Below are 12,696 nucleotides of genomic sequence, written 5' to 3'. Positions count from 1 at the left end.
CCAGATGATTCAACTTAACAACCAACCAACAACATCGACACCCATATAATCAATCCATTAAAATGTTTCTTTGAAGGAAAATGGCGTCATGCCAAAAAGGATAAAAGTCAGAGCTCCACTGATCCATATTTAGCACAGCATTCGATCTGGCAATTCTTGGTTTTGTAGGCTACTTTCCCTCTTGTTCCCTCGAATCCCAGTTTAATTTCAAGGCAGCACGAGATAATGTAATTTAGGTGTAACTTAATAAAGAAGACTAAGACTACCATGTCCTAAAAACATATTATACGCCATAGTGATTCGTTCTAAAGTTTCCTTTACTCTCATGCCGGAGGAATATCTCTTATCAAAGGGTCGTCTCCGAGGGAAAGATCTTTGACTTTTTGAATGCTGGACGGCTGATTATTTTCAACACCATTTTGTCAACACGACAAGGGAGTGATTTGAGGACGTGTGCTACACGTGTACCACCCGGTTTACAATCCGCTGACCTACATTCATGGCCATTTAATGACCAAATGAGTCATACACGAGTCTTGGGCGTAGCCATAATAACCCTTCTAACCAAACAGTATAATGTTGAGAAGGTTGAGAGAGTAGGTTAGGAGAAGGGATTGAGGGATGAAAAAATCAACAAAGATAAACTGTGATGGTGAGATCGACAAATAAATGTCAAGATTCTCACATTTCCGGTGATATATATTTCCATGTTCTTTCCCAAATAAACTTTGCTCTCGATTAATGTGGCTTCACAAAGAAAGAAAAACTAACAAACAAAAAGCAAATACTGACAACCAGAGATAAATTTATTGACATTACTAAAATGAATGTGGAATTCAGGGAAATTGATTGTTTTTTTCTCTAGCCGATACAACTGAACAATTTTTTTTAACCATTAATGCATTCGCTAGCAAAGAAAGTTTTTAAGATCTTTCTATTTGTTACTGTGCACAAATGTTCTCAACTACATAGAAAATTAGAGTGTTCTCCTCCACCAAATGTCGTAAATGTTGTCATTGACAAAGAATAACAATTTAAGAAATAAATTAAGCTTTGCGTAAACTTGAACGAGCCATCACCTTGATAGAAACAACCGCTCTTCAGTACCCTGAGTAACGGGAGAAGGAGCCAGCACCGAAATAATTCATTCTGACAACTGTAAAGAGGACTGAAATTCGTTTTGAATATTTCATTCTTATCTATGACATGTTTTTATTTGCTACCCCCCTCCCTCCCCCTGTATATATCCCGGCCACATCTACAAGTTGGTTTTAATTCGTTTTCATTTTTCAGCATACCGCTAGAGGTGAAGCTGAATGCTTTGCAATTGACTGGTAACCCAGAAACTGATGTAAAATTACTCACAAATGGCGAACTCTAATGAGTCACCAGTGGACACCATACGTCGGTAAAATAGTGCGTCAGTAAAAGAGTCTTTTCGTAGATAATCTGTAAATAAAGCTAATTGCAGCAAAACTACAATCTACCTCATGCAGGTGAAAATTCAGTCGGCCCAAAAGGCGGAAAAACAAAGATACGTTGGCTCTACAGTAAATGAAAATCTGTTTTGATTTTGAGGCAACCAAACGTGAATACCCTTTACAGTCAATTAAAAACAATTCTTCCACAAATAATTAATCAATGAAACCACACAGTTTTCTAAGCCCCAAGACACTAAAGGAGTCCGTTAATTCTCCGGATCTGTCTTTGCTTAGGTGTTATTGAACGCTTTGAAACATAAAATCAGTTGTATCATTTCCCTTCAGTTGAATCTCCCGGAACGTTAAGTGTCATAAAGTTATGGACATCATGCGGTAATTTTACTGAAGTAAACTGTATCTAATGAGTGCTAATGTTCGGCTTTGGTTTGTCATCCTTGGAGTTTCAAGAAACTGCAATGCGCTCAGGTTTAATGGGTTCTTGTATAATCTCGCAAAATGTACCATCAGTTAAGAAGCTTTGTGTTTAGCTACATCTTGCACTCTAACCCTTGCTGAACAGTTAAAGAAAGTACTGCCGTGTGCACTTTACTGGATAAATGTGATGATCACTCGACCATGTTCATTGCTATTATAACAACATTCATTCTGCTGATTTGTCCCATTGTTAAAAGATCCTCCCCCTCCCCCACAAGATTCACCCTTTTTCCCACCTCCATTTCCTCCAGAGTAACCACCACCGCCGCCAGCTCCTTTGTTGCTTTTATATAAACCACCGCCACCTCCGAATCCACCCTGGTACTCTCCACCTTCTCCCCCCTGGAGATATCCTTTACCTCCTTTTCCACTTGGTCCGTTATTACCAGGTGCGGTCTTTCCATTACTCAAGAAGCCACCACCTCCACCACCTATAATAATAGAAAAGTAATCAGTGATCTCTTATACAAAGCACCAACATAATTATTGACTCTACGCGATTCGCATTATTTTTAACCAAGCTTATTTCTCTATTTTTTGGATGTCTATTAAAATCTATTAAATCATCGAATATCGTAGTCATACAAAAGGTTAAGAGGAAAAATAAGTGTTCAAGTTTTGCATTTTATAGGAAAATTAATTACTTGACGAGGGAATTCCGCATTAAATTACACACAAAAGCGATATCGCCCGAATCACGAAGCGATCGGTGCGATATCGGTTTTTAAGTGCAATTTAACGCGGAATTCATGAGTCAAGTAGTGGATTTTCCTTGAATCGTATAATTGAATGAAAAAAAAGAAAAAAAAAAGGAATCACCATCACTTATAGTTGTAACGTTTACGAAGATGCGAAACAATATCACTTAGCCTCGTTTTCAACTCGCAATTCCACGCTAAATACCCCGCTCCGTTAACCAATCAGAATGCGATATTTTATTCAACGATGCGATTCTGCGATTAATTAAACTAAACTAGCAAGCAGCACTCTGCGAATAATAGTTGTAAAATTCTTCATTCTCCGACGCGTTTCGTCTAACTGCAGTAGACTTCTTCCTCAGGGAGTTTTACAAGTTAAAACACTAAACTCCTGTATATTACAGGGGCCAATGGCCATAAAGGCTTCGCTGGACTTAGGAACAGATACAGGCGAAGTTGCAAAAAATTGGGAAATGTTTTAGGAAAGGTAGGAAAAATAATTTGGGAGCCACGGTTTTAGCTTCTAGGTTTTAGTCACGGTGATGCTCAGCACTAGTCTAGTTTTAAGAAATTGTTCTATTTAATCCAAAATCGCTGTTAGACCCTATTAGCTGATAAGAAGCTCTTGCCAATAGTCCTTTTTACAGTTGTGGGCTTGGTGGCCAAGCCTTTGAACAGGAGTAAGGTTAAGGGTGACCTTGTTATGATACAGATGTTGCTGCTTTTCAAATGCAAATTTCTTTGTTATCATGCTAACTAGATACAGGTCTCTATCACAACAGGCTCACCCTTAGCCTCACTCCTTTTCAAAGGCTTGGCCACCAAACCCACAACTGTAAAAAGGACTATTGTTCCAATATTATCTCATACAAGAGAAAAATTGAATGACGCGACGATAATGCATATTGACTGATCAGTGGTGAGCAGTAAATAAATGAGTAGGATTTTTAGAAACTAAACTAGCAAAACTCAGCTGAACTTTAGATATTCCAGGAGGCGCCACCAGAGATGTTGTCAACAAGAAAAGAAAAAAAATCAAAGTTAAGATTAATCATCTCAATACAGAACTGAGAAATTTTATTGTCGTCTTACTGTCCCGATGAATGAACATACTGATGGATTTTTCTTGTATCTTCGCTTACCTGACTTATGATCATCAGGGGTATTTCCTCCACGTCGACTGCTTCCTCCTGTCCCCAGTAGCGTGTTGTATCCCGCATTCCCTGTTGTGTTAATGGACGCATCACATCCCAGATGTTGTTTTGACATGTTTCTAATCCCCCCTCCTCCTCCAGCTATGATCAAAGGTGTGTTACTTCCTCTCACCACAAAAGTACCTCCACCGCCTCCGGCGGTTTTTCTGTTGATGTTCCCTCTTCTCCCTTTTTGACCAACAAGTACATGGATGATCTCGCCTTTGGTCAAATTAAAGTTTCCAATCATCCTTGCCCCTCTTCCTCCGTTCTTGATGTCGCTCTCCTTACCGTACCCTCCTGAGGCTCCTATTGCTTCTATTCTGTATTCGCCAGTGCGTGGAACAGTCCACAGCTGAGTACCGTTGGACACCCTAACTTGTCCGTCATGATCCTGACCTGTGTAGTGACTACCGACTGCGTGTGGACCCTGAGATCCATTCTTACCCAGGTTTGTAAACACAGCTGTAAATTCTGTATAATAAACATGAAATAAAATGAGTTACGATTTTAGTTAGAAATTTGTTAAAATTTTTTCTTCACCACTTCCAATGATGTCATTACTGTGGAAATGTTCTTATAGTAACGTAAATTATTGGATCACACTGGAACGGAAACGTCAGCCACTTGGAGTGTTCGAATTAGTTTTACTGTGCCATTTTTCGAAGCTTGCTCACCATTGTACTTTAAACAGCAGAAATCTTTGATTTAGTTCTTATTAACCGAGCGGGAGGTCTTTACGGGACAATCTTGACCAACGTCGTCAGTAAAGACCGAACGCAGTGAGGTCTCTGCCAGCGACCGAGGTCAAGATTCTCCCATACAGACCGACCTAGCTCGGTTAATAAGATGTTTATTATATGGCTGTGTCTTATATGCCAATTTTTTATATTCTTTGTACCTTTTTTTTGGAAAAATCTAGACCGCTTTCAATTTTTATTTCAGCCAATGAAATTCGTGAATTCGGTAGTTCCCAGTCCTTGTGAGACATAGCCATATAATAAGGTCGGGTATTGACTGACTTTACTGCATTTGAGGATTACAGTCGATAAAATGATATCGATTGCCAAACTGAAAGATAATTATGTTTTCGAATAGCCCCATGTTGCTTTCATAAACTGTAGAATTGAGCCGTCACTAATTTTTTTAATGGGAGATCTAAAAATCTTGGGAGAGGACAAAGTTTTCTTCCCATTCCCATACGTAGAGTCGCTTTACTCATCAAATTATTCAAGTTTGTTGTTCGGCGATGACATGTGCCGGTGAAAAGAAGAGAGTGAAGAAAGTAACTCCATATAACCAAAGCTGATAAGTCAATTGAACAATGCTCTGCAAAGTAATTTTCAAATGATTGGAATAAGTTATCCGGGATTGAATTGGCGTTACCCTGCTTCGCCCTGTTATTGGTCCATCCTCTTGGCCAATCAGAAGCTCAACGAAAGCCAATTAAGCAGCTCGAAAACGATTGAGATGACACACAGCAAAGAATATCCAAGCGCTTGTGTTTAAACAAGACATGAAATAGTATCTGGCGTGAATTCCTCTTTTCAAGAGGTACCGCTCAAGCGATATCGTCATACAGACCTTACCTTGTACACAGCCGTACAGTTCAACTCTCATTGATATCCAATCCTGCCACTCTACTGGTTTAAAACGAATGTAACGCGCTGTGATTGGTGGGTTAAGGTCGTGATAAACCACGGTATTCTGATCTGTGTTTCCATAAAAAACCTTTGAATTAACAACATAACGGCCTTTCAATTAAATCTTTGATGAAGAGTAAATGATTATCAGTTATTACGATGTAAAAAAAGTCCTCCAACTCATTCATATACCATTCTCCAAAGCGTTCCTCTCGGGACCTCGATATTCTATAATTATTACCAGCAGTGCGTATTGCAAAAACTCTGCTAATGATGATCAAAAAATGCTTTTTTTCCTGCGTATATTAAACGGAAATCACGCGATACACGAGAAATCAATTCTACCTTCGCTGTGTCTTGTCTTGGGATTGTATAATTGTAGAACCTTTCTGTATCGTTGCCGTACAGCAGATTGTACTTCGTAACCCACTCCCTCTGGTGTCCATCACTTCCTTGTGTTGCCACATGTGTCACTTTAGTGTGCAGAATAACCAGATCAACTTGGAGCCATGGATTCGCATCATTGCTTGCAGCTGCCCAAGATCCCGTTTTGTCAGAATGTACATAATGAAGTCGGCCCTGATTGGCGGAGTGATTAGAGTCTCTCTCTGAGGAGGTACCTAACTGTTCTTCCGAGATTTCACCGCTTTGCATGCCGAGAAATCTTCCACATTCTGTTTATGAAAGGTAAACAGATATATCTGTTATCTACTGCAGCGAAATAAAAGCAGCTATGAGATCACGCAACATGGAATCAAGTTTAGTTTATATTAAGCTAAAAGATGTCCTTAACATAATTCCAGAAACTTCCAACGAAATGAAAAACCTTTAAGAGCTCCCATGATAAGATCAACTGTAATGCGAAGTCCTTTACCGTCTCAAGCTTATTGAAGGAAAACTGCTTATCTGCTTGTTGGAAATTTAGAAGCAATTTCTGGGACGCACCCAACAGTCATCGTCTTTGATAACTAATTACGCTTTTCATTTAATTTTCGGTGTGGCTGACTCAACTTTTAATTTTCAATTATCTTCACCTAGATTTTCTTCACCAAAGGATCTTTTATTTGCCACAGTACAAAACGGAATCAGTTGCTCAGTTTATCCAATTAGCCAGCTTAGATACAATGCTTATCAGCATTGGAAGAGTAATGTAGGGGGCCTGACTGGAAATTCCGTTGATGTCTGGATCCGAGTGTCTCGGCCGAGGTTAATTTATTCATGTTGCATAGGTGTACGAGGGTGTTGTTAGGGTTAAAATTAGGGTAGCTGTACGTGGGGGCTATTAGGGTTAAATTTCCTGTAGGTGTACGAGGGGTTTTTAGGGTTCGGGTTAAATTTCGAAAGAAGGGTGAATAAAAACATCGTAACGGTTTTTCAAAAACAAAAGAATCCAAGATTACGGTCGGTTTAAGTACAACATTTGGTTTTGCATATGATTTATTTGTTCACTCTGCACGATATTTGAGTTGTAAATAGATACCATAAGCTAGAAAAGCTGTCATCACGTCTTTGTATAATTGATGGAAAGTAGAATGTTCTCCCACGTTGGAATCACAAGTTTCAATCTCGTCAATGTATCTTCTCACCTGTCTACGCATTTCACAAAGATCTTGCGTGGTAGCTTTTTCTTTTATAATGGCAAATAATTCGTCTAGGATGGTTCCGGCCCACTGGGGATTGTGTTCAATCTCTTCGTCCAAACAGTTGTTTTTCAGATGACATGGTGTTTGAAATGAATGTAGAAATGTAAGAAGAGGTTATACATAATCGTAAAAATGTCACTCTGATTGACAAGCTGTCATCATGTCACTGTACAATTGATGGAAAGTAGATTGTTCTCCCACGTTGGAATCATAGGTTTATGGCAACTTCCGCGCGGTCTGGGTCCGAGTGATTCGGCCGAGTGGGTTCTAATTAAAAATTCATACGGCGTAGGTGCACGAGGGGGTTTTAGGGTTTATTCATGCGGCGTAGGTGCACGAGGGGCTTAGGGTTGTTGGGGTTTAGGGATGTTGGGGTTAGGGTTGTTGGGGTTAGGGTTGTTGGGGTTAGGGTTGTTGGGGAGGTTAGGGTTAGATTTCACGTGGGTTCGAGTGTAGGGTTTTTTCGCATCTCATTTTAAAAAATAACGGTTTTCTCAAAACAATGGGAACAAAAGAATCCAAGATGGCGGAGGGGTTAACTCCAACACACTGTTTTCGCATACGTAATGTTTATTGTTACACAACACAGGGTAAAGAGAGTGGACCCTATGTTGCGCGTTTGGGTATGGCGGGTTAGACATACTAATCTAATCGACTTAAACTGTGAGCGGAAGTTGTATTTATAAGAGTCCCAAAAGGTTTTCACACGCATGTGGTACAGGTTATTCAGGACGTATGACTTTTACGTTTAAAAAATGTAAGAGATGTATGATCGTAAGACACAGGGCTTGACAAGCTGTCAAAGCGTTCCGGTAGACCTTGTCGCTATAAACTCTTGGTCAGTATTATAATGTCTGACTTTTACGATTTCTCCTTAATTGCGGTCAATGCGACTGGTGTGTACTAAAAGAAGAAGAAATAGAGAGAGAAGCGTTTTGGCAGGACAATTTAAAAAGAATAAGAGCACTCTAGAAACCAAAGTGGATAGACGAAATATGAGTGTTTATTATGAATGATACATAGTATCACGCAACTACCCTTACCGGTTCTGGGACAATAGAGTATCCACACTTGAAAATTAGAAGGAAATGTATGAGAGATGTAGGAAGGAAACAAAAATTAAAAGCGTTCAATAAATCCTGGTTTAGGGTTAAATTGCGTAGGTTATAGGAGCGTGACTTTTTTTTCATGATTTGAAAAAATAAAGGCCATCTAAGATGGTGTAAAACAATAAAAATAATGAAACCTAAGATGGTGTTTAATCCTCCCTTAGGGAAAATGATCTCAAGATAAAATGAATATTCAAAAAACCTTCATTTTAGAATAAAAGGAAAAAATTGTTTTGACCAGGATTTGAACCTGGTTTATTGCGGTCACTCACACGACTACACCCCTCACTCTCACCCTAAGCCCAATTCCCTAACCGACTTATTCCCATATCAAAATCAAAATAAAAACCCAACAGTCAAACATCAAGTGAGACAAACAATGGAAACAATAAAACGCAAGATGGTGACTCATACTTCCAATGGTAAAAGTGATTTCAAGATGTCATTAGCATTCGTATCGTGTAAAAAAATCGAGAATAAAAGAGGTTTGTTTCCGCCTAAACCCTACGATGGAATGTGAATAATTCATCCCACTCCAATAAAATGAAAATAGTTCGGATGGTGATCACTCAGTTCATGAGTATTCAAAATTCTCTGAAAATGAACAATGGGTCGTTCGAGGTATAAACATGTGATAGCTTTTTTTCTCAATAAAAATGTTTACTTTAGCTCAAATCTTAATTAAAAATAAAATGTAACGCGTGCGTGTGATCACTAGCAGTGACGAAAGTGTTTTAAATTCTATACAAAATTCCGCAAGTGAGGAAAATAACGATACATCGACGCAATTCAATGAGAATGATTCGAAGAGAAATAATTAAATCTCCCGTTTAAAAAAATTATCAGAAAAAAATCGAACGAAAAGGGTATTCCAAAACGCAGCACCATGTTCATGAACATTCCCATTTCTCGGAAAAAATGAACCATAGAGCAGACAAACCGGGGGAAAATACGAAATGCCTGCAGGCGCTGTAACTGTCTCATTATTATCTGTCCATCAAATTTTAATCAAGTCATAGCGTCCTTACATGTTTTTCGGATCAAAGTCAATGACCTGTCTGTCCAAATTGTTTCCGAGTTATGACGTGTGTCAATCAATGATAGACCAATGGAAATCTAGCAATGGGTGTATAGGAGTGGCCATGAGTCGGAATGGTATGATCATACGTGGGACCAAAGTGATGATGAAGAAAGTTCGATTTCATCCAATCAGACAACTGGTGTATCTCAATGAAATTCATCCCTACATAGAAGTCGAAGAGAGGATAAATACAATCAAACCGTTCCTGGATACTCCGTTTAAACACAAAATAAAAGGGATAAAAGAGAGGCAACGTAGCAAGTATCTATATACAAGCACGTTTTACACAAAACCTGGACATCGATATGTGATAAAGCGATTGGAAGAATTACAAGGAGTATAATCCAAAGACTTACTTAGCTCATATGATATGGACTTACATGTGACGAAACATGACTAAAACGTGGAAACATTGCCACGGTCGCTACGCGACCGCATTCCGGACGCGCGCGCAGGAGCAGAAAAGAGGAAGAGAAGGAAAGAGTGTACATATAATGATCTAGTATCACTGTAATAAACTGTTTTAAACTGTCACATTTGTTAGTGGTAATATCTCACCGCGAGTGTATATGAGTCCCAAGAACTGAGTAAAGTTGAGGAATAAAATGACTAGAACGAGTGAGTCCATGTGAATAATAAATTATATTACTTGAAGAAAGAGGAGGAGGAGGAGGAGGAGGAATGAGGGGGAGGAAAGGAAGGAGGAGGAGGAGGAAAGAGGAGGAAGAGGAGGAAAGAGGAGGAGGCATGAGGAGGAGGAGGAGGAAAGATGAGGAGGAAAGAGGAGGAGGAGAAATGAGGAGGAGAAATGAGGAGGAGGAGGAATGAGGAGGAGGAAAGAGGAGGAGGAGGAAGAGGAAAGAGGAGGAAAGAGGAGGAAAGAGGAGGAAAGAGGAGGAAAGAGGAGGAGGAGAAATGAGGAGGAGTAGGAGGAGGAAAGAGGAATAGGAAAGAGGAAGAGGAGGAGGAGGAGGAAAGAGGAGGAGGAAAGAGGAGGAAAGAGGAGGAAAGAGGAGGAGGAGGAAAGAGGAGGAGGAAAGAGGAGGAGGAGGAGGTGGAATAGAAAATATGCGATCCCACATGAACGAGATGGACAGTTTCGTTTCGTATATAAGAAAAATAAAGATTTGGTTCTATATGAGCGCGCGCTTTGAATTATTATAATTAATATTTTAAATTGCGCGCTCTTTTAAAGTTTGTTAGACACAACGGAGAAGGATGTATACAATATGATAAAATTCGAAGTGTCTACCTCCACACTCATTTCTTACCTGCTCACGAAGAGTGTGGACGATGGCGAGTACTCAGGATCTTTCCGCGGTTCTAAAATCGTATCGACAAAAAATGCATGTTGTTCATGCTCGCGTAAAGTATCAGGAAAATGTGTTGAAGGAATATAAAAAACATGCCAAGAATGGAACGTTCCCCAAAATATTGAAATCAATGAAAAGGTACCTTAAGATGCAAAGTCCTGAGGCTCAGAAACGTGTCAAAGAAGCATACCATCAAGTAAAATGTACGGTCTTAGATCAAGCGATTCAAGAGATTCAAAAGAATCTTGCCGCACACAAAGAACAATATCAATCCTTGCTACAACAGCTACAAAGTGAGCGACAATTACTGGAGGTCAGGAAAGAAAAGACACCCAAGATATCTCACCACACACGGGTGAAAACTGAATTGATTGAATTAGAGAAAAAATACGATCAACTCTGTGCCAAGTTAGACACATTGTCAAAATCTAGCGAGAACAAAGATATCATACACACGGGTGAAGAGGGTGTTAATGGTGTATGAGGCGGTGATAGGTTAGGCAAAGTGGTGAGACAATAATACATAAAAAGCAGAGAACCTTACATTTTTTCATTAGTATCGCTGTGACACGAAATGGGAGTCGTGATACCTTGATAAACTTCTGATCGGATAATGCCACACCTTTGCCACTACTGCAATAGAGCATTCACGCGTTCGGATAACAAAGAGCGTCGCGAGAAAAATTCATGCGTGAACTCAAGAGTCAATCCAAATCCATGGTTCCCTTCAACTGTGGATACCCATTCCATTCCACCCGTGACTATAGACCCGACTCAATCGTTCGATCTATCACAAAGGTGGTGTGAGGGTATCAAATTCAAATCACCCAGTAGCATATTCATCGTAGGTCCTTCGGGATGCGGTAAAACTTGCTTCACCAAAACATTACTGCTACAACATTTGGATGAATTGTTTGCGTCACCCCCTGTCGTCATTCACTACTGTTACGGTGCTTGGCAAGATGGATACCGTGAGATGCATCAACATGGTATAAAATTTCACGATAACCAACCCGATGAAAAACAGTTAAAGCAATGGTTCCCTAAAGATGGTGGATTACTGGTCATGGATGATCTTATGACTGAAGGAGGAGACGATAAAGAAGTGTTAGACCTTTTACCAAACTTTCTCATCATCTTAACATTACTGTTATCTATCTTTGTTAAGATATGTTTCCACCTGGCAAATATGCAAAAAGTATTTCAAGGAATGCTCATTACGTGGTTGCTTTCAAAAACCCACGCGATCAATTGGGTTTCAAAAATTTATTGTTACAAGCCTTTCCCATGGAGTGGCAAGATATTATGCAAGTGTATTCTGAGGTAACTCAACGACCCTATGAGTATATCACTCTGGATTTACATCCTGCTAGAAAGGATGCTCACCGCGTATTCAGTCATCTTTTGACACATGAAGGATGTGTGCGACTGTATCCTAGAAAAGTGAACGTTTAAAACAGCCCTACACATTGGTCAGAAATAATTTAGTAGCAACCACCAGCAAGTACACATCGAGAAAACTTATAGTGCGTGTGTGTGACCATGACTGATAATTCTCAGGATCTAGATGTCTTTGGCGAACCACTAGAAGAAGATGAAGAGCCTGAGAACACAGATGATGAAGACAATGATGTTGAAGGTGAAGATAAAAACAAGGATGACGGTGACGATGACGATGATGATGACAATTTCAGTGTGAATCCGTGGTCAGAATTGAAACAGGAAGTGAAAGATGATATGAAAATGACTTTGGCTGAACAAAAAGAAGAACAGAAAAACGAGGGGGGATCCGAGAATGACAATTCGCTCTTACCTTTAGCTAGGCGAAAGTTGAGAAGGTTATACTTGCATCGTCTAAAGTGGTATAACCGTATTAAACAGAATAAAATACATAGGCAAGTCCTGCATACCGCTCGACGATTGATGAATATAGACGGTATGGATTGGGAGGAGGCATTAGAGGCTGCCGTGGACAGGAGAAACTTCCTATTGAATCGTCTGATCAACAAACCGTTATTGGATGAAAGTGATGATGATGATGATGATGATGATGATGATGATGAAAAAGAGGAGGAAATGGACACTGTGTAACCGCTATAG

General features: G+C 39.7%; 2 protein-coding genes and 1 pseudogene across 3 annotated transcripts in view; 2 read left to right on the top strand and 1 right to left on the bottom strand.

The window, feature by feature from the left end:
- Window positions 1–12,696, top strand: part of LOC148721285 (QRFP-like peptide receptor) — a 58,168-nt gene that overhangs the window by 6,082 nt on the left and 39,390 nt on the right. The window lies entirely within an intron of this gene.
- Window positions 789–12,696, bottom strand: part of LOC111319141 (uncharacterized) — a 41,868-nt gene continuing 29,960 nt past the window's right edge. For both annotated transcript variants that reach the window (XM_088735877.1, XM_088735876.1), the window contains 4 exons: window positions 5,796–6,124; window positions 5,397–5,538; window positions 3,757–4,281; window positions 789–2,347 (listed from right to left, as the gene is read on the bottom strand). In XM_088735877.1, the coding sequence (XP_088592003.1) occupies window positions 2,028–2,347; window positions 3,757–4,281; window positions 5,397–5,538; window positions 5,796–6,124 (1,316 nt within the window). In that variant the 3' untranslated portion in view covers window positions 789–2,027. The remainder of the gene's footprint in view (window positions 2,348–3,756; window positions 4,282–5,396; window positions 5,539–5,795; window positions 6,125–12,696) is intronic.
- LOC148721286 (uncharacterized) lies at window positions 11,006–12,051 on the top strand (annotated as a pseudogene).

This window comes from Stylophora pistillata, chromosome 10 (assembly GCF_964205215.1).
Source record: "Stylophora pistillata chromosome 10, jaStyPist1.2, whole genome shotgun sequence".
NCBI lineage: Eukaryota > Metazoa > Cnidaria > Anthozoa > Scleractinia > Pocilloporidae > Stylophora > Stylophora pistillata.
Note: the sequence above shows the minus strand (reverse complement) of the source record. Positions and strands in the feature narration are given on the sequence as shown.